This window comes from Bufo bufo, chromosome 2 (genome assembly GCF_905171765.1).
Source record: "Bufo bufo chromosome 2, aBufBuf1.1, whole genome shotgun sequence".
Classification (NCBI taxonomy): Eukaryota; Metazoa; Chordata; class Amphibia; order Anura; family Bufonidae; genus Bufo; species Bufo bufo.
In genome coordinates, this window is record NC_053390.1 from 341,301,615 (window position 1) to 341,327,936 (window position 26,322).

Sequence of the window (26,322 nt, forward strand, 5' to 3'; positions counted from 1 at the left end):
CCAAAATCATACCCATGAAAAATACAAGTCGTCTTTCAAAAATCAAGCCCTCACACAATTCCATATTAAAAAAAGTTATGGGTCTTGTGAAGTGGCAATGCAAAATAATTTTTTGGGTTAATAAAAGGTGTTTTATTGCAAAAAAAAGTAGTAAAACGTAAACAAAATTATAAGTATTTAGTATCGCTGTAATCGTACTGACCCAGAGAATAAAGATATTATGTTATTTGCACCGAAAAATGAACGCCAAAAAATGTATAATGTAAAAACGCAGTGGCAGTATTGCTATTTTTCCCCATCTCCCTCCCAGAAAGAGTTAATAAAAGTTAATCAGAAAGTTATGTGTACCCCAAAATGGCGCCATTAAAAACTACAACTTGTCCCGTAAAAAACAAGCCCTCATAAAGCTATATAGACGAAAAAATAAAAAAGTTATAGCTCTTGGAACGACACCATAAAAAAAGGAAGAAAAACGCTTGGTCATAAAGGCCCAAACAGGCTTGGTCACTAAGGGGTTAAAGGGCCCTAAAATGCCACCATTGACTAGCTTTCTTATTTCTGTGATTTTTACTCCATTGAGTAAAAACATTGAAGTTGAGCACAAATGCCTTCTCGCAACTGGAACCTTTGTTGCTCTGAGGGGATAAAATCTGTCCTGGTCATGTGATGGACGCACAGCTTTGATTACTGTACTGTCACAAGCTAATTACCTGCATGTCCTTCACATGACAAGGACAGATTTCCTAGGTTTCTATTAAAGGGCATCTGTCAGCAGATTTGTATTTATGAAGCTGGCTGACCTGTTACATGTGCACTTGTCAGCTGAAGGCGTCTGTGTTGGTCCAATGTTCATATGTGCCTGCATTACTGAGAAATATGATGTTTTAATATATGAAAGTGAGTTTCTAGGAGCAACAGGGGCGTTGTCATTACACCTGGAGGCTCTGCTCTCTCTGCAACTGCTGTGCACTTTGACAGGGCCAAGCTGTATAAAAGTGATCAAGCCTCTCTAGCTCTGTGAATCAAACTGCCGAGGGTGCGGCAGTTTGAGAGCTGAGCCTTTTAGGAGTGCTTTACCATATAGGGGATTTATCAATTCCTGCTTTCCAGAATTTTGGTTTCAGAAAGTCTCAAAAAAGGAGTGGTTTGGCGTTATTGGCGCAAACAGTTTGCATCACTTTGTTTTTACTTTTCCAGTTTGGTAAAGTGAGCGTGTTTAGCCTGTCCAGCTGATTTTGTCATATTTATCAACTGAAAAAAACTTCTCACAATTTTACGCCAGGAGACCGGTGGTGTAAAGTGGGGCAGCATCTCAAGACACAAGTGTGCAAAACATAACTGAATAAAATCACTCCCCTTGTGATAAATCTCCCCACACTTTTTTGCAAAAACATTTTTGGGGACATTTATCGAATCGGATATGTCAGTTTTTTGTGGCTTAAAAAAAGTATAAAGTCCTGGTGATTGCGTCGTTTTCTGCAACATTTGATGTTCCTCACCACTTTTCTAAGTGGTTTGTTTAGCGCTACAGAAGAAATTAGACCTGGATTATGGCACATTTACTATGTGTGACTTTTGCAAAAGACGCAAAATAGTTGCAAGCTACTCCAGGCAACCCCCTGGCCTACTTTTACACATATAGCTGTAAAACACATTGCACTCACTCCAAATATATTTGGTGTGCCATTTCTTAAATTTGATGCAGGCACGCAAAGAAAAGACAGACTTAAAACTGACACAAAAACAACTGCAAATGATGAATGCCACCTTTTATTTTCTTTTAGGGCCTTAATTTAGGGGGGGGGGGCACAATTGCAAACTTCAAAAACTACTGCAACAGATCCATGTGTAAAGGAGAACTAATGTACCGTAATTTAATTTAAATGCCATTTTAAAATCGTTGACCCTAAACGCCCTCAAACAAATTTTCATTGAATTGGACTTGAAATACAAGCTGGAAAGAATTCTTAGATTTTGCAATGTAAACTGGAATAACCTGAATACTTAATGGGGATGCAAAGCATTAAAGAGGACCTGTTACCACAAAATGCAGTGCAATCTGAAAGCTCCAGGTTAGAGCTCTTTCACACAAGCGGATGCCGTGCAGGTAATCTGCTGAGTGAAAGAGAGCCAAGCCCCGCACCGGACAGCAGAGACACGAAGCACTAACATGACTGATAATGCTTTTTACTACAAAATCACAGTGAGATAAAGTCACCGTGATTTTGTAGTAAAAAGGTCACAGAGGCAAAGAGCATTATGTTATGTCAATCATGTTAGTGCTCCGTGTCTCTGCTGTCTGGAACGGGGCTTGGCACTCTTCACACAGTGGATTCCACGCACGGGATCCGCTCGTGTGAAAGAGCCCTTATAGAGCAGGAGAAGCTGAGTAAAACCTGTAAAATAGGCATGTATATCTTTTGCTTTTTTTTTATTTATTTTTTTTACTTTCTGTGAATTCTTATTGGTACAAGAGGGAGGTGTTATCACAGATTTGATAACATTCTCTATGTAAATGTGTATACATAGATAGATGTCAGTCACTGATAGTTGTACATGGGGGCGGTGTTATCAGTGATTGATAGCATTGTGAGTATGTGTGTATACAGAGATAGCTGTCAGTCACTGATAACCCCTCTTCCCTGTACCCATAGCTTTTCACAGGAAGTGGAAAAAGTAAAGATATACGGTAAATGTATAAATTACAGGTTTTACTGAATCTTTTCGCACAAAATATATATCCATCTATCCATATTTGTGGTGACAGGTCCTCTTTAAAGCTAACGCACATGAACTTTTATTTACTAATTTAGTGTAGTGCTGACATACGTCTTATTAAAAGTTCTTTTTTTGTGTTTGTCAGCTTTAAAGGGACACTGACAGGCCCAATAAGCATATTTAGGTATATACACTGCTCAAAAAAGGGAACACAAAAATAACACATCCTAGATCTGAATTAATTAAATATTCTTCTGAAATACTTTGTTCTTTACATAGTTGAATGTGCTGACAACAAAATCACACAAAAATAAAAAAATGGAAATCAAATTTTTCAACCCATGGAGGTCTGGATTTGGAGTCACCCTCAAAATTAAAGTGGAAAAACACACTACAGGCTGATCCAACTTTGATGTAATGTCCTTAAAACAAGTCAAAATGAGGCTCAGTAGTGTGTGTGGCCTCCACGTGCCTGTATGACCTCCCTACAACGCCTGTGCATGCTCCTGATGAGGTGGCGGACGGTCTCCTGAGGGATCTCTTCCCAGACCTGGACTAAAGCATCTGCCAACTCCTGGACAGTCTGTGGTGCAACGTGACGTTGGTGGATAGAGCGAGACATGATGTCCCAGATGTGCTCAATTGGATTCAGGTCTGGGGAACGGGCGGGCCAGTCCATAGCATCAATGCTTTCGTCTTGCAGGAACTGCTGACACACTTCAGCCACATGAGGTCTTGCATTGTCTTGCATTAGGAGGAACCCAGGGCCAACCGCACCAGCATATGGTCTCACAAGGGGTCTGAGGATCTCATCTCGGTACCTAATGGCAGTCAGGCTACCTCTGGCGAGCACATGGAGGGCTGTGCGGCCCTCCAAAGAAATGCCACCCCACACCATTACTGACCCAATGCCAAACCGGTCATGCTGGAGGATGTTGCAGGCAGCAGAACGTTCTCCACGGCGTCTCAAAACTCTGTCACGTCTGTCACATGTGCTCAGTGTGAACCTGCTTTCATCTGTGAAGAGCACAGGGCGCCAGTGGCGAATTTGCCAATATTGGTGTTCTCTGGAAAATGCCAAACGTCCTGCATGGTGTGGGGCTGTAAGCACAACCCCCACCTGTGGACGTCGGGCCCTCATATCACCCTTATGGAGTCTGTTTCTGACCGTTTGAGCAGACACATGCACATTTGTGGCCTACTGGAGGTCATTTTGCAGGGCTCTAGCAGTGCTCCTCCTGTTCCTCCTTGCACAAAGGCGGAGGTAGCGGTCCTGCTCCTGGGTTGTTGCCCTCCTACGGCCTCCTCCACGTCTCCTGATGTACTGGCCTGTCTCCTGGTAGCGCCTCCATGCTCTGGACACTACGCTGACAGACACAGCAAACCTTCTTGCCACAGCTCGCATTGATGTGCCATCCTGGATAAGCTGCACTACCTGAGCCACTTGTGTGGGTTGTAGACTCCGTCTCATGCTACCACTAGAGTGAAAGCACCGCCAGCATTCAAAAGTGACCAAAACATCAGCCAGGAAGCATAGGAACTGAGAAGTGATCTGTGGTCACCACCTGCAGAACCACTCCTTTATTAGGGGTGTCTTGCTAATTGCCTATAATTTCCACCTGTTGTCTATCCCATTTGCACAACAGCATGTGAAATTGATTGTCACTCAGTGTTGCTTCCTAAGTGGACAGTTTGATTTCACAGAAGTGTGATTGACTTGGAGTTACATTGTGTTGTTTAAGTGTTCCCTTTATTTTTTTGAGCAGTGTATATGACTGTACAGGTCTTCTAAAGTGTATTAAAAACATATAAGTATAACCCCTGTCCACCTTATAAATACAGCAAACTGATGTTTTATAACCTGAAGTAATCGCTTTTCTTTCTGCCCAAGGGGCAGCGTTTCATCTCCACTTGCGCCCAGCCAGCCTCCCCCCAACCGCCGTTTTTGAAGCGCCGTCCAGCTCATCAATATTCACTTCGCTGGGCGGCTACTACTGTCCCCGACACTGTGTACATACAGACAATGAGGGCGGAGCGAAGAGTTGGACGTCGACCGCACTAGTATTAACCCCTTCTGAGGTGTTTGAGAGCAGCGCCCGGCGTATGCGCAGAACGCAGAGGCTGAAGCGGCTTCTAAGATGCAGAGTGGACGCAGGCGTGATGTGATCCCGGCCAGTGAAGGTCCCGGGCGCATGCGCTGAAGATGAGACTGAGTCCGATGCCCATAGGTTTGTATTGGGCATGCGCCGGATCTTGTAAAGTCGGGGACAGCAGAAGCCGCCCAGCGAAGTGAATATTGATGAGCTGGGTGGCGCTTCAAACGGCGGTTGGGGGAGGCTGGCTGGGCAGAAGTGGAGATGAAACGCCGCCCCTTGGGCAGAAAGAAGACGATTCTACCAGGTTATAAAACATCAGTTTACTGTATTTATAAGGTGGACAGGGGGTATACTTATATGCTTTTAATACACTTTAGAAGAGCTGTACTGTCATATATATATATACCTAATTATGCTTATTGGGCCTGTCAGTGTCCCTTTAATGTCATAGACCTCCTTGGCACCCCCCCCTTCCAAATTGATAGTCCACTGGGCCGCATGTACAACTTTATTTGACTTCTTAAACCATTCAGTTAGACGAGTATGCAACAAGTGTTACGTTCTGTTTTCAGCTTCAGAAAATGATTACAATTTGTCCATGCCAAGCCAGGGCTGTGAACAGGATGGCCATAATTTCACAGTGCCATTTTTGCATGAAATACGTCACTGCCACGGTCATGCAAAAAGGGTAAACCCTTTTACAGAAAAGATGACTCCTTAAAAACTGAACTGGATTGTTCATTTCAAAGGGGTTGTATGACTTATTTATTTAGGGGGGAAAAGGTGCTGGAAGAATAATAATTAAAAATAAATAAATTTGAAAACAACTCTGTCCTGAAACCCATGCCAGGCTGCAGCAATGAAGTACCTGTGTACCACAAGTAACCACTGCAGCCACTGTTCCAGGACCTACATTCTCATGATCAGTGGGGGGAAGCAGTTGTACTCCCAGATATCAGACATTTATAGGGTCATCTATCAAACTGGTGTAAAGTAGAACTGGCTTAGTTGCCCATAGCAACCAATCAGATTCCACCTTTCATTTTCCAAAGGAGCTGTGAAAAATGACAGGTGAAATCTGATTTGTTGCTATGGACAACTAAGCCAGTTCTACTTTACACCCGTTTAATAAATGACCCACTTACTCCCTATCATGTGGATGTTGGAAAAATAGGAAATAACTGTTATTGAGGCCTTGTTTCTACCTAGGATTTCTGCATGCTTAATTTTCAAGTGGCAAGAAAGATTTCTGAAAATGTACATATTTAACATGTGTAATACAGGTTCTGCGCCCATATTGCTTCCGCAAGGTCCGGATGGACCTCTGGTCTAATTACCCTTACAAACATCATCATTAGGATCTATACTGCTGTTAGTTCAGGTCGTCAGGCATGCAGGTTTCTCACCCATCAGGCCAATCTTTCAGATGCCAGACCTGGTCTGAGCAGGCCATTTTCACAAGGCAGTATTCTGGTCAGTATCTGTAAGATAGAACTTGGAGTGGAACCTACACAGATGGACTGTAATGATTTGCACTTCTTCCATGTTTTGGACCCATTCCTGGTTCTGATGCAAAATTCTGACGCGTGAAAGTGGTTGAGAAGTTTATGGCTGTGTATGAAGACATATTCAAGCTATGGAACTCACAGTACACTGGTGGTGGCCTAAACACATTTCTCTTCCACAATCGGTCTACTCATTGGCCTATATTTACTGTTTTGACTTTGACGCAAAAGCTACATCTAATGTTTTAGACAGTTTCTTGCCACGTTTGACAAATGGCTGGTCAAAAATGGGACAAAATTACTTCTGAAAAATGCTGAAGGCATTATGTCATTACAAATCATGTCGGGCAGGGATACACAGCATTATAAATCATTATAATGCTGTGAGGTCCCATTACAAGAGCAGAAGAGCTCAGGATGCGAAATTACTGTCACACAGAGTGTGTTTCTTATTGTGAACTCGCTCGTCTGAAACAGCCTAAGAGTTGGCTTAAAGGGAATCTGTGACCATGAAAGTGTGAAATAATTTGCAGGCAGCATGTTATAGAGTGGGAAAAGCTGAGCAGATTGATATAGAGTCTTATGGGAAAACTTTCAGTAAAACTTGTAATTCGTTAATTTAAATTCCTGCGCATTCTGGATTTTGGAGTCCAGGAGGAGGTCAGTGACTGACAGCCTTCCCTCTATGACTGTGTGTACAGAGATAGCTGACAGTCACTGATAGGACCTCCTCCTGGACTCCAAAATCCAGCAGGTGTAATTACAGTTCCTTCGTCCCATTCACTTTGATGGTAAGGAGCAGACAGTTAAAGGGTTGTCTCACTTCAGCAAATAGCATTTATTATGTAGAGAAAGTTAATAAAAGGCACTTACTAATGTATTGTTATTGTCTATATTGCTTCCTGGATTCATTTTTCCATCACATCATACCCTGGTTGTTTCCATGTTTATGACCACCCTGAAATCCAGCAGCAGTGGCCATGCTTGCACACTATAGGAAAAAGCACTAGTCTGTGAACTCCCATGCTCCCGGCCGGCACTTTTTCCTATAGTGTGCAAGCACAACCACCACTGATGGATTGTAGGGTGGTCGTAACCATGGAAACGAGCAGTGTATAATGTGATGGAAAAAGTAATCAAGCCAGGAAATGTGGAGGATAATACATAAGTAAGTGCCTTGTATTAACCTTCTCTACATAATAAATGGCACTTGCTGAAGTGAGACAACCGCTTTAAGAGAAGGCAGCACTTGTATGACCACTGTGTTCTCTTCAAAAAGCTGATCGGCGGGGGTGCCGGGTGTTGGACCTGCACCAATCTGATGACCTATCCTGAGGATAGGAAACTGGATAACCACTTTAAAGACTCCTGTGGTAATTGATCAAACTGGTGTAAAGTAGAACTGGCTTAGTTGCCTATAGCAACCAATCAGACTCCGCCGTTCATTTTCCAAAGGAGCTGTCAAAAATGAAAGGAGGAACTGGTTGCTATGGGCAACTAAGTCAGTTCTACTTTACACCAGTTTGATAAATTACCCCATCCCTGTCAAAATTTTTACCCTGTCTAATAGTAAATTAGATTTTCTTGTCTTGGAACTTGAACGTGAATGAAACGCATTGGAGCATTCTTTATATTATTGCACCTTCCTTCGAATGGAGATGTGCCATATATATTTCACAATTTCAACAAAACCAAAATTACCAATTTTTTTCAAAATCATTTTTTCCATAAATTATTTCTAATGGTGAAGGGAACACAAGGAATGTTTAAAGAAATTCTAAAAAAACAATTCAACAGTCTGTGATTAAAGGAGATGTCAAGCTGGTAAAATGTTTTAAAGAAAGGGTCAGAAAAACTAAAGAAAATAAGTCATACTCTCCTCACAATCCCCGGGCACTCTTGGTTCCACGGTTTCCCAAGTCCCCTGTTAGTCACTACTTTAAGGTTCCTCTATACAAAAAAAATGTGACTGCTCACCCAATCACTGACTGAGGTGGGTCATTATGGTGGCCAGCGATCGACTAAGCGGTCACATTTCATGTGAACAGGAGCCCCCATGGCTCAGTGAAGTGAGTATGACTTCTTTGAAAAAAAAAAAATTCTACCAGCCACACAACTCCAAGAAGGCACAGAATACGATGCTTAAAGTATTTTTGTATGTGTATGCGAAGTGTAGGAGTATTTTTGTAATATACATGACTTTGAGTGATTTTATTCAGGCTCTGAAGTCATCCCTTACTAAATGCTCTAAATGATCATTGCTAAGGAAAACTTATCTTTGGTGTTCAGCATGTAGTGTACACTAAAGACAGCTCACTGTCACAAGCAGAGGCAGGCTTCTGAGCCTGCCTCTACTCTCCTTGCTTCATACATTAATATAACTGTCCCTATATACCTGTAATGTAAAACTATTTCTTCCCATCTCGCTGCCTATTATACAGATTGTCAGTACTGGTCACTGACAGCACATTTCTCTCTCCGGCACACTAACTAACTAGCTGCGGTGGCGATATAGGCGAGACGTGACATATATACTGTACTTTATGTACTGTAAAACTGCTTTTCCCTGTCCCCCCCTCCTGTAGCACTGATTGCCAGTGGTGAGTGCTGATAGCGCACTGATTCTCTATCTCCCCAGCTACTAGTTAGTTAGTGAGCATATCAGAGAGATAAAGGAGAGATACACTATTAGTATAACAGGCAGGGAGATGGGGTGAAATACAGTAGTTTTACAGTATATTAGGACAGTTATATCAATGTATGAAGCAAGGAGTATACAGGCAGGCTCGGGAGTCTGGCTGTGCATGTGACGGTGGGCCGTAGTAGTCTGTGTACACGCTGGACACTGAAGTTTTTTTCTTCGCAACGCTCATTTAGAGAATTGATAAGGGACAACTTCAGAGGCAGTTTTTTTTAGTTTTTTTTTTTCCTTCTAAAACTGAACAAAATCACGAAGTATATTACAAGAATGCTCCTAAGTACTTTCGCTACACGAAAAAAAAAAAACTTGAAGTGACAGTATATAATAAATTACCCTATTCCAATGAATATTGGAAATGCTGCCGTGAGATGTATGAACAAGGGTTAAATGCAGACATCCAATTTGAACAACAAATCTCATAAAACAGGAAGTTACTGGTTCCCATGAGCCTAATATTGTCCCATTTTTGCATGCATATTACAGCAGCAAACCCTGACCAACCATGGGTCTTAAAGGGATCGATCACTATTTTATTAACGTTGTTATTGTTTGGGTCAGAAGACCTGCAGTTGGTCAGTACTTTTGACTATGATATGGATGCAAAAATGCATCAGCATTAGGGCTCGTTCACACGACCGTATGTCTTTTTCAGTGTTTTGCGGGCCGTTTTTCCCGGATCCGTTTTTCTTTTTCTTTTTTTTTTTCAGTAGTGTTTCCGGTTCTGTTTAGTTTTTCCGTATGGCATATACATTATACAGTAATTACATAGAAAAAATTGGGCTGTGCATAACATTTTCAATAGATCGTTTCCGCAAAAACGGAATGGATACGGACGACATACGGAGTACATTCTGTATGTGTTCTGTTTTTTTTACGGACCCATTGACTTGAATGGAGCCACGGAACGTGATTTGCGGGCAAGAATAGGACATGTTCTATCTTTCAACGGAACGGAAATACGGGAACGGAATGCATACGGAGTACATTCCGTTTTTTTTGCGGAACCATTGAAATGAATGGTTCCGTATACGGAACGCAAAAAACGTTTGTGTGAACGAGCCCTTACACTCGTGTGAACGCATATTGAAATAGTTTCATTTGTGGTCCAATGGGATTATATACAGTATGCCGCAGTGCAAAACGGCTGTATGTAAATAATCCTAATGCATGTCCCCTTAGTCCTTACCATTATTTCAGTGCTGATGATATTTACATACATTATCTAAATGAATAACTTTCATCATCATACTCTAAATCCTCATCATCGTCATCTTCTAGAAGTCCATATTTAAATTTCCTATACACTGTCCCATCCTGTCCCATGTAAACGATATCTTCGTCGTCGTCCTCATCATCTTCCTCCTCGTCACGATCTTTGTATTCAATCACGTGGTCCTGCTGGAAGCTGGAAGTGCTTTCTCTAGCACTTTTGTAAGACTGGTAGGATTTCGTTTGGTCTGGTAACTTTTCATAGCCGCCTTTCTTGACAGTCAAAGTTTTTGAACGGGCCCTTCGTCGCCAAAGGAATATGGCTGTTACCACAATAAGCACCAGCAGAATGGATATCGCCACAGACAAAGCTGCCTTTTTATGATCTGATTTTTCTTCCAAGAGTCCTGCTATCAGGATACATTCCTCTACAATATGAACAAATGTGAAAGAAATCAGCTTATTGCATGCAAATTAAGACACGGCTTCTCTATAGTATCCATGTTTTGTCTATCTAGCTGCATGTGAAGCTGCATTTAGATCTGACATTGAAATAAAAAAGTGTATTATATTCCAGAGCTGCATTCACAAATCTTATTTTTTAAAGTTAATGTGTGACTAGGGGCTCATTCAGATGGCCGTATGTTTTGTTCCGCACCCCTTCTGCATTTTTGCGGAACGGGTGTGGACCCATTCATTTAAAAAAAATATAGAGCATGTCCTATTCTTGTTTACAGGAATAGGCATTTTCTTTGAGAGTGACGGCCATGTGCAGAATGAGCCCTTAGGTGTATGTAAACTTATGACTTCAACTGTACATATGCAGGGACCCGGAGGTGAGGAGAGGTAGTTGTTCAGGGTGTCTTCACTCTGGTGCTCCCTGGGGGGCATGCAGTGAAAGGAGTACACACACTTTTTTCCCTCGGGGCACACCCTGGGCATTTTGGGGACCCACCTGCTGGTAGTTGGAGTGCCCTTGATGGTGAACAGTTGGCAGGTTACAAGGCAGGAGGGTAGATGCAGGACCAGATAATGGCAGTGGTGGTGAAAGGCAATCATTTGGCCAGTGTAGGGGTAATAAATCCAGTGTTCCTTACTGAGGTAATGTAGGCAGTTCATAAACAAAGACACTGGTAGCATTCAGTTTTCTCTGTCCCGAGTACATACACAATCTTTCCAAGGCTGAATATTAAATAGCAAGCTGCCAGATTGCCGGCTCTGAGTCTCTCTATTAACTCCAAACAACTTTCTGAGTTGACCAAAGGGGAGCACATGCACAATATGTACTACAGTTCCCATGGCGGGGTATAGATACTTCAGCAGGTAGCTAATCTGTGGTAAAAATGTGGTGGGTGCCCCAAGCAATGTACTCTTTCCACTAGCAGTAAGACCTGTTGCCGTTAGCAAGCAATTGCACTTACGGTCTGTCCTTTGCACCAGTCCTTTAAATTGTCCCTAAACAGTTTGTATATTCTGTTATTTCTCTGTCAGAAGGTGGGAGCAGCTCCTCACTCCAGGCTGCTTGAGCTACACTTCCCAGCTCCAACCTGTGAGGAGGCAGGTCCAGCCTTCCTACATAAACTAAGCAGTGCTACCACTTTATGCTCTCGGAATAACATTAAAGAACAGAAAATAAATGAACCCAAATAGCAAATGTTAAGCATTTGCAGTGGTTCCCTGGGGCACTGCACACTAATACATGAGTGCATTGTGGCATAGTAATGATGGTTTAGACAGAGGTGCAGCTAAAATCTTATAGGCCTTGGTGCAACTTCAACTCTGCTTCCGCCCACCCCTACCACTTGTGAGATAATCTGAATTCTGCCTATATATTTAAATATATATGTGCCAACAATTAGGGATCAGCCAGATGGGCTTAAAGGGGTCATCTGGGAATTTGATGTTGATGACCTATCTTCAGGAAAGGTTATCAATATCAAAGGGCCGACTCCCAGCATTTCCGTCAGTCAGCAGTTTGAAGAGTCCGCTGTGCTCACTGGAGCTCTGATGAGTGCTATGGCCTCTTCACAACTTACAAAGCACAGCACCATACATTGTATAGAGGCTGTGCCTGGTATTGCAGCTCAGCTTCATTCACGTCTAAGCCATGTGACTGATGTACAGTGATATCACTGGCCTAGGAAGGGGCTTCATGGAACGTTTCAGCCTCCTCCAATAGCTGGTTGGTGTAGGTCTTAGGAGTCGGACTCCCATCAATCTGATATTGATGACCTATCCTGAAGAAAGATAATTAATATCAAATTCCTGGATAACCCCTATAAGTAGACATGAATAATAACCCCATATACTGCACACATAAATAATAGCACCATAAAATGTACTATAATTCCCCCTGATAATAGTGCTGCCTCCTTAGTGCCCTGTAGTTTAATAAAATAAAAAAGTAATACTCACCTGGCCCCGTTCCCTACTGAATCCCCTGGCTTGTGCTCTATCCCGCTCGGCAGGTACAATTATATCACTGCATTGCGCCTGCCTGCTGGGAACAGCCCCAGCCAGGGAATGGTGAAGCATTGTATTCAACTGTATCTGCGTCCTCGATGAATGTGACTAAGATGTATGGAAACTTATGTCTTCAGCTGTATATTTATGTTCATGTGCAGCGCATATAATACATAGTAAATTGCTATAGATAAAATATAGTATACTGTATATACTGAAAAAGCAAACCAGAATTTATGTGAATTACATTTTCATAGCAGACAAATTATTTCTATAATCTCACCCAGCCTTTCAGTGCAGTCGCAGCATTCCCCTGTGTCTTGTAGTTTGGCACTGCAGCAACGCACACACCTCCATTCATCTACATACAGTGAGAAGCCTGCTTGACACACGGTACAGTTCTGAGGTCCAGGCCCCTTACATTCTATGCAGCTTTCATGGCATTTCTCACATTGTGCATCAGGATCCTATAAACGACAGAGCAGAACATTATTGCTTCTAATTCCTTATGTAACTGGACACAATGGGGCATATTTACCAGTACCAGTGCGCCATTGTGCATTACACTGGTGTGTAGCGTTAGTGTAGCTAACATTCATGAACACAGCACTCACTGTTTTCTTGAATTAACCGAGATGCTATGTTATGACAGATTATACCTGGTGTAGCCTGGTTGTCCAGCCGGGAGAGACTTTTAGGAAAGGTCTCCAAGTGGGTTAAAAAAATATGAAAGAATAATACCTCACTGATCCCCACCACTCTACTCGTTACCAGGTCCCAACTGGTTTCTGTTTCCTGGTCCAGTATGAACAAGCAGGAAATGGAAGGAGATGCCTGCTCACCTAACCACTGACTGAGGTGGGTCATCACATCACATCACATCATCTTCTGGCACGGGAACCCAGAAGCAGAGACTAGCGGGAAGACTTTAAGCGTCTAAATGGCAGGAACGGCAGTGCATTGGTGAGGTAAACATTACTACTTTCATTATTTTAACCCATTCTGAGGCCTTTCATTCCCTGCTCACCAAATCCTTTAGGTGTCACGGCAGAGAGTGGGGGGAACCCCCCGCCGTGCGATGTTAGAGGGATATTGGGAAGCCGCTAGGCCAGGACAACAGAATCAGGGAGCTGGTCACCTCCTAAAGCGTCCCTAACTCTGACCCTGATTCCTAACCGTATGAGCCAACCCAGATGGTAGGAGGGCTCATACTCTGGAACCTCGGGTCCCTACTAGCCCTCAGGATATCCCTGGACTAGGAGCAGGGTAAGATGACCTGTTCCTCCTAGACACTGACAAACAGGAGTCTAAACTGACCAAGCTGCAAGGAAAGGGAAACATATACAACATATGGATATGGCAGGTGAGTGAAACAACTTCCACACCTACCTGCCACAGACACAGTGACTGGAACCCATGCTCAAACGCTGATGTCCACACCAAACATAGGGGGAGACAGTACACACACATTAAACACACAGGAACCAGATCCTTAGCTGCAATAAGGTAAAACACCACACAAACATTAGCTTAACATCAGTACATGTTTTAAGGCATGGCTGGAGTACCCCTCAGCTACAGGGATCTAGCAGAGACTAAATAGCCCAAGTAGCCACACCCACACACACAAACTAGGAAAGGAGTTAACCCTTCCAACACCAGACAAGGTAAGTGTCACTTAAAGGGGAAATGTACACATAACATGAATCCCGTGCACACCAAACATAGACAGTGAACACATACATACAAATGTTGCCAGAAGCAACCGCATGCCTTGACAGCGAGCCGCCTAGCAACCAACTCAGGCTGCTACACTGCCAAACATAATTATGTTGCCAGCGGCAACCACACGTGAGACAAACATACAAACTGTCCTAACCTGCGGTAGACAACAAGCAGACCGCTGACAACTGCATGCGACACAAAGAGTCACGACCATAGGCCATGACATTAGGCCTCTTTCCATCAGTGATTCTGAGCCAAATCCAGGTGTCGGTTAAAAATAGTGTTGAGCAATCAAAGTGGACTTGGATACGAATTTCAGGAAAAATTTTATTCGCTGTGAAGCCGAATTTCCTCGTATTTTGTGGTAACAAATCTATTTTTCCTGAAATGGCAGTTAAAAAGCAACATACTCACCTCATCCATTTGTGCGCTAAGAGGCCGCCATGGCCATTTTGATTGCAGAAACCGCGCAAAATCTTTCAATGGGTGATGTATAATGTCACCACACCAGCTTACTGGCCGGGTGTGGTGACATCATCAGTAATGACGTCACCACGCCCATCCAGTGTCACTGCACCCACACATCACATCACTGAGTGACATTTCGCGCAGTGTCTTCAATCAAGATGGCAGCGACGGCCTCTACGCGATCAAATGGATAAGGTGAGCATTTATTTTATTTTACACTAATTAACTGCTGGAAGGCCTCTTAGGGTTTCAATGATGGGGGGGGGGAACACAATCACCGTTCCCAGTTATTGTGCCTGCTACATATAAAGGAATGCGCTTTGTGACAAAGTAATTTGTCACAAATTTAATTTCTTTGTGAAATTTGGCGAAGCAGCAGACTCGAATTTTTCATAACTTCACTCATCTCTAGTCAAAAACACAGAACATGAACAAATCTTTCCATTCCTGGTTTTGGCGCAATTGCATTGAGACATTTGTCCCAGTGTATGCTATCTAATAGTATAATCATTAATGGAAATATAGATCTTAGCTGCAATAAAAAATGCTAAATATTATGTACCCGGTAATAATTTCATGTATAAGCTGTGTGAGGGGCGATATCAGTCACAGTAAAAAAACATATTGTAACTGTCTCTTTTCTTGGGAACAGAATCACAGCATCCCACTGAAATGACATACAGTAGGTACACTGACACTGTAAGGACTCTTTCACACGGGCGCCCTGGATTTTCTCTGGATGCGTCGAGTGTGCATTGCGGGAAACCCGCGCGAGTGCGCGCGCAATTGCAGTCAGTTTTGACTGTGATTACGTTGCGTTGTTCAGTTTTTATCGCGCGGGTTCAATGTGTTTTGCACGCGTGTAATAAAAAACTTAATGTGGTACCCAGACCCGAACTCTGACTTCTTCACTGAAGTTTGGGTTCGGTGTTCTGTAGATTTTATTATTTTCCCTTATAACATGGTTATAAGGGAAAATAATAGCATTCTTAATACGGAATGCTCTGAGTGCCGCCTCTGGCACCCGTGCCATAGGTTCGCCAACACTGTTTTAGGCCATACAGGACTGCAGTTGTGTCCTGCTTGATGGCCAGAGTTTAAGGTGCTAGACTGTGTCTATAGACTTCCGAGACATAAATCTAGTACTGACAATAATAATATCAATTTCATTTATCTTACCTGCATACGCTTGAATTCTCCAGCAAAACACTCCGAGTGACATATTTGCCCTGAAAGCTGGTAACTGGATACACAGGATGTGCAGGAAAGAGCTCCTGAACCTTTTTTGAAGGAATGAAAGCATCACATATGGTGACAATACAGGTCTTACTTTGACTACATCTTAGTTTACAGTAAAACAGAAATAAGTATAATAAGTAAAATAGTACTACACATTAAAATGTCTCAGCTCCATTGATCTCTTCTAGTTGGGTATGGTACAGGACCCTGATATTTGGGGGTTCTGTCAGCTGCTGGACATAGAACTTTCCTATTCCACACACCCATGCCAAATCTGCCTTCTGTGAACAGTTTTTTAGCTGCTACCTACCACTGCAGGTCCTGCAGGTTGGATGACATCTTTCGCAAGCTTTTAGTACACGGTCCTCATAGTAGAATTCAGGACAAGAGCTGTAACACCTTTTTTTAGTTCTCATGAGGAAAAAGTTGTTGTGGCAGGAGAGGCAATCAGAGGAGTCTGGGCCTTCACATTCCCGGCAGGACTTGTGGCATTTCTGACATGACGCAGAGGAGTTTTCAGCATAATATCTGGAAGCCAAACATGAAATAAAAGTTATTCAGAATGATATTTGATGGCTAATTCATAAACTTTTGTTAGGTTCTTCTAAAAATGTAAAATTTTGGATATGCAGTTCTTTCATCAGACAACAATTGTCCATCATATTGACCACAAAATATAAAACATTGTTAAATATTTATTTGCCATTGGCTATGAAGATGATAGAAACCAGCAGTACTGTCCAATATGAACAGCAGACCTATCAATCGGCATAACCTTTCATTTATGGGCCCCATAGCAGCTGCTCTGCCTGCTACCCTACACCCATGACATTCGTGCCTTCTTAAGTTCCTTGGTCTTGATGCAAAATCCATAACTAGGGTCACCCCCAACAGCACCCCCAACAAGTGCTGTTTTATTAAATATATGTCACAGGCAATGTATGAAATAGAGGTATTTTATATACTGCCTAAGATTTTTTAGCAACGTATGAAATAAGGTTATTTTAGCCTGACCTTAGCACTACCTAACGCTATTAATAGAAGGCCGAGTTATTCCATAATATGTGCCCAGCATTTTTTTGTAAAGTGTGAATAAATAGACAACAGGAAACACTTTATTAAAGAGGACCTGTCACCACAAAATCCAGTGCAATCTGCAGGCAGCATGTTATAGAGCAGGAGGAGCTGAGCACTGCAGATTGGTATATAGGAAGTACCTCAGAAAAGGGTCCTGCAAAGGTAAATTTTTGTACTGTTGTATTGTTAAGTGAAATGTTCTGATGTACTGTATTTGTATACTGTATGTACTAGGTTGCCAGGAAATGGACCTTAGTCTGCCCCTGGTTATGAAGTAGAGAGTCTAGCTGAGGAAGAGAAAGGACCTAGTTGTGCAAGCTCCTCAGAGCTTTGCACGAGAACCTTCATCTCTGAGACAATCTACAGGCAAGGAAGCAACTTTATCAAAAGTTCTCCAGAAAGAACACGTTAAAAGGTCCAGAATCTGCAAGGCCATGTGCAATGGAGTCAGTCATCAAGGTATTGTGCACCTTTATGGCAGAGAGAGACTTTGCTACTGTGAGAGGGATTATTGCTATGGTAATAGTATGTGTCACTTGTATAGTGGTATTATTTGTTAACTGTATGGCTGTATTATTTAGTGGTGTATTATCATTCTGTATATTGAAAAAAGTTTGTTTTTTTTGTGGTCTCATGGAATGGACCTCTAAGGTCATAATTCTTTCCATCTGTCCATTACATACATTTGGTTTGTCAGGAAGAAGTGGGGAGCAAAGAATACCATACTTGACTGCAGGATCAGACTACTAGATAGATGCATAGGACATGACATGACCAGGACAAGTTCTGATCCCCAGAAAAATGTAATAATGTACCTCTTGAGTGATTGCAAGCAGAAATATTGAAAATTCCAAGAAAATGATACATACATTTTATGAAAAGCATTATAACTTTTCATTATACTGTACAATGAATATTTTTCTGTATTTTTTTTTATTTTTTTACTAATTTTTGCTCCTTCTCTCCTCCCCCAGTGTCAGCAATAGCAAATAATCTTAGGGTGACACTGACATTTAAGCTATGAGTAAACATATGGTTGATGGTGTTAAACAGATTTTTTAAAAACACACTGCGTCATCACATGTGTTATCCTTTTTTATATTTGAAGGCTTCCAAAAATGTCCCTTTCTGCAGGCAGATGAGAAAAAAGTGGCTTGTTCTGTACAAGCGTCAAGAAAATGGTGCTAACGGGGGCAAAATTCCTGCCCGTATTTATACACATATAGCAGTACAGTGTGGATGTGGAGAGGGTAATATGTGTAGCGGTAATATAGGCAACAATAGTAGCACACCATGGAACAGACAAGGCAGCAAGTAGATGTGTATGCTGCTATGATGAGGTTTTAGTTATAGTAGCGTACACTGTGTTGGGGTAATGGTAATGGCCATAGGGGTAATGGAAGCGACATTAGGGGGATTAGCATTGGGGAGTAACAACTCATCAGCCTCAGCTGGAGGTGTGTGAAAATCCTAATCGATCCATGAGTGATTCATTTTAACAAAAGTGAAGTTTTGTACAATGACAGAGGACAAGTTTGTCCTTTTGGATGCTATGACGCCAGCTGCCATGTTGGAATCCCTCTCTAAGATAACACTGGAGGCTGGGCAAGACAGTACAGGGAGAGCAAACTGGACCAATCCCAGTCACTGTTCTAATCTGCCTTTCCCAGACGTCCATGGGTTCAGGGAACACGGCATGTGCTAGGGAAAGGTCGTTTAGAAAATGAGAATTGTAAAAAAAAAATTGAAAAAAAAAAAATGGACAGCTGTGCAAATGAATGTCATACAGTGAAATTACATTTCGTTGAATTCACGATACTGCGCTATATTTCCATATTGACGAGACAATTTTTATGGCTGCTTGTCTCTTAAAAAGTCCATCTGATGGCATACAGAACAATTCAATTTTGTGTATGAGAAAACAATTTTTCCAGATGTCTTATGTTACAGGGCTGAGGTTCAGTCCTGTTTTAATATTTAAAATTAGACACATGGTTGAGTGAGTAACATCACACTGCCACGTGATTCCATAGTTTTGATCCTGCCCCTTCCTGTGTTTACATTACAGGTACAATGAATTTGGGGTAGGCAGGTGTTAATATAGTAGCAATACACCTAGCCACTGGGGCATTCCTCACCTAGACCAGCTTCCTGTGAAGTTTTGTGTTATTCCTGGTGACACCAAGGCAAGATATTGTAGCTGTGGTATAAACTGAGAACAATCCCACAAGCTGGGGGGAAAAGGGGAATGTTGACCATTGTCATCAGATAATTGGTAATATTTCGCCCTTTTTATAACAGTAACTTCAGATATTAATAAGCACTATCTCTCCTTCTTCACCTACCTGGTAAAAAGTCTAACTGCTGGCATACAGAGGAATTCGATTTTAGAGAAGAATTACATTTTGGGGAAGGTTCAGAACTGCTCCATTATGGACACATGGACAAAATTCTGACTGATAGGATATGAAAAAAACTGTGGCTAATGGCATAAGGAAGAATTAAATTTTAGAGAAGAATTACATTTTGGGGAAGGCACGAAACTGCACACTATGGACTCCTGGCCAAAAGTCCAAGGAATAGGATATGTCAAAAACTGCTACTGATGGCATATAGAATCTAATTTTAGAGAAGAATTAAATTTTGAGAAAGGCATGGAACTGTGCCACATTTACTACAACTAAGTGGTATGGCAGCAACTACACCACAAGCAACTTGACCAGGTGGGCATTCAAAAGTGAGACAGAATAGCTATTAGACAACTATAGTTACTGGACAACTGAATGGTAAAATACAAGAAGAAATAAAATAGTGTCCTGGAGAGTACTTGAAGTATCACTCAAACCAAGTAATTCACATTCCTAATCCTCTTTAGCTCAAGATACAAGTGTCTTCTTCTCCTGAAGAAGAGTATAAGACAACATTAGCCCATCTGACATCAGTCCCCACAAGATACCTTACTAAAAAAAAAAATTTGTTTGAGTGTTTGAGTTTTCCATCAGTATCTGAAGACTGCATTTTACTTTCCATAGTCCAAAGAAGTTGGGTTCCCATTTGAAGTTGGTTCCTCATGTGAAGCTGCCCTTCTTCTGGGAAGGCTTTCTACAAGATTTTGGAGTGTTTTTGTGTGAATCTTTGCCTAAGTATCCAGAAATTCCATCAGAGTAGCTGTAGAAAGCGAGGAAGAAGGAGCAGTCTCAATGTGTTCTTCTCCCATATACTCCAGCTCCAAACCCTGGAGCCTTGGAGATGCAAGCAAGCAAGAACTAAAGGAGGAGGATTTGTATGGCTACAGTGAGAGAGAGAGAGACAGCAAGGTAACCCAGCTTAAAGGCAATCCAGACCTTGCTGCTGCAGAGAGATAACAAGTTAAGACACCCTATGCACCCCAGGATAATGGACACTACAGCCACAGTTGCCAGAGCACAGCTGTTATCTATAGATCCTTATAGCAGATATTGTAGCCAGAGTAATCTGAGGGCCAATGCCATATTCATCTGCTTAACTCATGCTGGGACAACTGAGAGGACTTTAAATTGTATACAAACTACTGCTGGATGGACTACAACTTCAATCCTGCATACAGTAAAGAGAAGCTTTTGTTAAAGAGGACCTTTCACTTTTTTTTTTGTTAAACGAAGTACCTTTACAAGCAAGGTATGCTCTGCTGATGCTGCTATAACTTTCCCTTTTTCAAACGCCCCTCGGCTACCCCTCGGTGCCCCCCCTTCTGTTTTCGCACCCTGTATGCTAATAGGATCAGGGAGGAGGAGATGCCAGCGCTTTTCAGTGGGTGTCTCCTTCTCCATGGCTGTGGTGCGTTCCAATCGCAGCGGACCATGTCACAGCCAGGAAGAAGATGAGCTGTTTTTTCGCCCTGGCTATGACATGGTATGCTGCTATTGGACCGCAACACAGGCATGGAGAAGGAGATGTCCACTGGGAAGTGCTGGCATCTCCTCCTCCCTGTACCGATGCTATCTATTAGCATACATGATGCAAAAACAGAAGGGGGGCACAGCGGGGCAGCCAAGGGGCGTATGAAAAAAATAAAAGTTATAGCAGAATCAGTGGAGCGTACCCCGCTTGTAAAGGTACTTAGTTTAAAAAAAAAAACGGTGACAGGTCCTCTTTAAATTTAATCTAGCCTGGTCCCTGACTCTTAACACCACATGCTGGCCATTGAATTTCCAACACGTGCCCTGCCCAGCTGCCCCATGGACATTAACCCTTTGTGGTCGAGGCCTATTTGAATTTTTCCATTTTGGATTTTTCCTTCCAATAACCATAACTTTTTTATTTTTCAGTTCACATAGCAATATGAGGGCTTATTTTTTGCAAGACAAGATACATTTTTTTTTATGCCACCATTTAATTTACCATATTTCGTACTGGAAAACAGGAAAAAAAAATATTTGTGTGGCAAAATCGAAAAAAAAAAACAACTTAATCCCTGTGTGCTAAAAATGACCTGACGTCCTTATTCTGCTATTCAATATGAATGCGAAGATTCCAAAGTTGTATAGATTTTTTTTGGTTTAAAATTTTTGAAAAAATCTAAAATTTTCTTTGCATTGCCATATTTTTTTAATATTTCGGTCTACAGAGCTGTATGAAGGCTTGTTTTTTGTATTATGAACTGTATTTTTTATTGGTGCCATTTTTGTGGTATGTACTTTTTTTTATCACTGTTATTAAATTTTTTCAGGGGACAATAATTTTTTTCCATTACAGCGTTCACCGTACAGGAATTTAAAAAATAATTTAGTTCAGACATTTTTGTACATGCAATACCTAATATGTTTAGTTTTTTATTGTTTAGATATTTTTATATGTAAAAGTGGGAAAGGGGTGTGATTTAAACTTTTCATATATTGGTGTTTTTTACTAATTTTTTAAACTTTTTTACTTTTTTTTTTTAAACTATTAGACTAGGGGCCTAGTACCTAGGATCTTTTGATCCCCTCTCCTATTCACCCTAATAGATCTCTATTAGGCCTCTTGCGTATGAACGTATGCTGCCCGTGGCCATGCTGCGAACCGCAAATTGCGGTCCGCAATCTACGGGCACCGACCGTGGGCCAGCCACATGCAGATCGCAACCCCATTCACTTGAATGGGGTTCACGATCCATCAGTTCCGCAAAAAGATAGGACAAGTTCTATCTTATTTCAGAACAGAAGCACAGAACGGAACCCCATGAAAGCACTCTGTAGTGCTTATGTTCCGTGGTTCCGTTCTGCACCGCATCTCTGGATTTGCGGACGCATTCAAGTAAATGGGTCCTCATCCGTGATGCGGAATGCACACGGCCGGTGTCCCGTGTATTGCGGACCCGCCGTATGTGGGCCGCAATATGGCCACGAGGGACACACGTTCGTGTGCAAGAGGCCTTAGGCCTCTTTCACACGGGCGTCGCGTGTGAGGGCCTCACAAGATGCGGGTGCGTTGCGGGAAAATGTGCGATTTTTCAGCGTGAGTGCAAAGCGTTTTAATGCGTTTTGCACGCGCGTGAGAAAAATCGGCATGTTTGGTACCCAGGCCCGAACCCAGACTTCTTCACAGAAGTTCGGGTTTGGGATCGGTGTTGTGTAGATTTTATTATTTTCCCTTATAATATGGTTATAAGGGAAAATAATAGCATTCTTAATACAGAATGCTTAGTAAAATGTCCATTGAGGGGTTAAAAATAATAAACAAATTTAACTCACCCCATCCACTTGGTCGCGTTGCAGATCTCCTCTTCTTTCTACTTTCTTCAGGACCTGGCTAAAGGACCTTTGATGATGTCACTGCGCTCACTGCGCTCATCACATGGTCCATCGCCATGGTGATGGACCATGTGATGAGCACAATGACATCATCAAAGGTCCTTTAGCCAGGTCCTGAAGAAAGTAGAAAGAAGAGGAGATCCGATACGCGATCAAGTGGATGGGGTGAGTTAAATTTGTTTATTATTTTTAACCCCTCAATGGACATTTTACTAAGCATTCTGTATTAAGAATGCTCATATTTTCCCTTATAACCATGTTATAAGGGAAAATAATAAAGATCGGGTCCCCATCCTGATCGTTTCCTAGCAACGATGCGTGAAAATCGCACCGCATCCGCACTTGCTTGGGGATGCTTGCGAATTTCACGCAGCCCCATTCACTTCTATGGGGCCTGCGTTGCGTGAAAAACGCACAATATAGAGATTGCTGCGATTTTCACGCAACGCACAAGTGATGCGTGATAATCACTGCTCATGTGCACAGCCCCATAGAAATGAATGGGTCCGGATTCAGTGCGGGTGCAATGCGTTCACCTCATGCATTGCACCCGCGCGGAATTCTCTCCCGTGTGAAAGGGAGTGAATAGGATTTTTACAGTCTCCATTCTGAGCTATGCCTCATGCATAGCTCATTATGGAGAAAGCCATGGCAGGCCTGGATCGCTTCAGCAGCATCCAGGCTGCCATGGCAACCAATCAGAGCCCTGCAATTTCACTGCAAGGGCTCCGATCAGAAAGCAGAGGGACACGCATCACTCTGCTTTCACTGATAGGTGCCGCGATCAATGCTGAGGGGTTAAATGACCAGGGCAGTATGATCACCGCCTCCTGTTACTGTGGGCGGGTGCCGGCTGTATGATACTGCTGGCACCCGCCGCATATGGAGCGGTCCCGCTGCAGAGGCCCACTCCATATATCCCCTAAGGCATTATGACGTAACTGTACGTCATAATGATCGAAGGGGTTAACATCATGGGCACCACTGCACCACCATCAGGAAGGATGTTATTGAGTCAGTTATTGGGTTGGCAACTTTTATGCACTCTGCACCTCATCACTCAGCAACCTTAAGTGGTCTTCCACTTCAAGGCTGAGTTGCTGTGGCTCCTAAACGCTTCCACTTTGCTATAATACCACTCACCGTTGATGTTGGAGTAACTAGGAGGGAATACATTTCTTGAGCTGACTCTTTGTAATGATAGCACCCTATTACAGTACTGCCCCTAAATTCATTAAGCTCATTAGAACAAAATATTCCTTCATCAATTTTTATGAGAATTCAATCACTGGTAAGGGGCAGGCCCTATCCTCCTGATTTGGCTTCTTCCTGTGTGTAGGCAGTTGGTAGGTGGATGTGAGCAGTCTGCAGAAGCCTGAGTCTTGTGGGCATCTACAGTCAGATTTTAGGGAGCAGAGAGAAACTCCAGGGAACTTTCCAAACTGAATGAGAAATGAGAATGTTATTTAGAAGATTAAGCAGCCAAACCAGAGGGTGCGAGGAAAGGGACAGTGGAGATAAGAATATTGTTTTGGCTACTGGACTCCACAGCCTTTGGCTACGTTTCAAGGTGTCATATTATGGGTCTGTCTTAGGATCTACACCCCACAGTAGGCATTGTAGAAAGGTTTTGTGAGAATTGCACCCTTAGGCTGCACTACAGCATAGCGTAGCTGGATATAAGAAAGTGCTTCTTGATAATGTACTTGGAGACAGCCTGGAATTTAATAAGACAATTTAACTGTGCCTACATTATATCTGAATGTATGTGGAAACCACTGGTAAAAGCTTGTTATGTGTTGAACTGCACTAGCTTCTCTTTTCCATCCCAGCTACTGGTTCTAGCCTTGCACCTCATGAACATTCAACATCAAGCATACTCCAGCTTCCAACAGGCAGGAGACCCCTCACTGTGCATGGCCCAAGGGAGTGCTGGAGCAGGACCATCGCTAACCTGTATAGCCCCACCATCTATCACTACTACTCACGTTACTTCTCTCCACCACACTCTCTTCCCCCACCAGACTGCTGCAAATCCATATATTATGCACAATTACACCTAAACAATACAACTTGCTTTTTTTCTTGAATGCTCCTTTTCTCATAATTTCACTTACTTTTGCAGCAGTATAGGCTCCAGGGCTGCTTTTTCTATTATGCACTCATTAGCAAAAAAAATTTAAGTGATCACATTAACAGTAGAAGAGGTGCTAGGCCCACTTCTAGGGTAGGTGTAAGATGAAATATGGTTGGGCATGGAGGCATGCAGGTTCCGTATGGCATACTGTGACACGTGTTGCCAACGCTGACGTTCCAGCTGGCCCCATAAATGCTCAAGTGGTGATAAATCTGGTGAGCGGCCAGGCCAAGGAAGTGGTGCAATCTGGTGGACACATTCCTGGGAAACCCTTGCTGTGTGTGGATGACCATTATACTGCTGAAAAATGCCAGTTGGAAGCCCTACCATGAGAATTAACACATGTGGCTGCAGTATGTCCTGCAGATAGCGCTGAGATGTTAGTACCCATCTTATCTCTACTAGGGGTGATCAACTGTTGTATGAGATAACTCCCCAAATCATAACATCAGCAGTTGGGGAAGTGCGTCCCTCCGCAGAAAAGTCAGGATTAATGTGCTCACCACAAGGACCCTTACTCAAACCCAATGATTGTGGGATCCCAAACAGAACCTGGAATTCTCGCTAAAGGCCATACAATTCCAGTCTGTAGCAGTCCAGGTTTCTTGTTCATGACACCACTTCAAATGAAGGTGACAATGGCTGGCTGTCAATTGCAGGACACGTAATGGGCATCACAATACCAAATTTCCTTCTACTAAGTGCCTGAAAATGGTCTGTGCAGAGACAAGAGTGAGTAATGAAGGTACTCCCTGTGCCTGGTGAAGGTACCCCCTGTGGGAGCTGCCCGTGCTTGTCTGTGGATTAAATAATCCCCTCTATTGGTAGTCTGGGCCATCCAGAGCCTGTTTGATTTGTGTGCATTCCTGTATGTAACCACTGCTCCCAACAGCTCCTAACAGCTAGGTTGAAAGACCAAGATCAGTGGTGGCGACACTATCACACGCGTAACAGAGGGGGCACTCAGAGCCCTCTCTGTGGGCACACGGCTCTATGTGGTCGATGCATAGGTTTTTCACTGTGCACTATTACTAATGAGTGCTTCCATTGTTTTTTCCCCTCCCCCTCTTCTGCTTCTGTTACAAAAATAAATAAAACTCACCCCATTCATTTGATTGTTCCACGGGGAACTGTCAGGGTCTCTCCTGATCTAAGAGACTGGCTGCACGTGATGTGATCTGACAGCCTCGTTGGTTTCACTTGTTTCTGTGTT

At 42.6% G+C, this 26,322-nt stretch overlaps 1 protein-coding gene across 1 annotated transcript in view; it reads right to left on the reverse strand.

Annotated features, from left to right (window-relative positions):
* Positions 1-10,042: 10,042 nt before the first annotated feature.
* The window catches only part of PCSK5 (proprotein convertase subtilisin/kexin type 5), a 468,004-nt gene continuing 451,724 nt past the window's right edge, over positions 10,043-26,322 (reverse strand). The window contains exons 34-37 of the mRNA XM_040417061.1: positions 16,435-16,652; positions 16,065-16,165; positions 12,976-13,159; positions 10,043-10,657 (exon numbers count right to left, since the gene is read on the reverse strand). Of these exons, the coding sequence (XP_040272995.1) occupies positions 10,239-10,657; positions 12,976-13,159; positions 16,065-16,165; positions 16,435-16,652 (922 nt within the window). The 3' untranslated portion in view covers positions 10,043-10,238. The remainder of the gene's footprint in view (positions 10,658-12,975; positions 13,160-16,064; positions 16,166-16,434; positions 16,653-26,322) is intronic.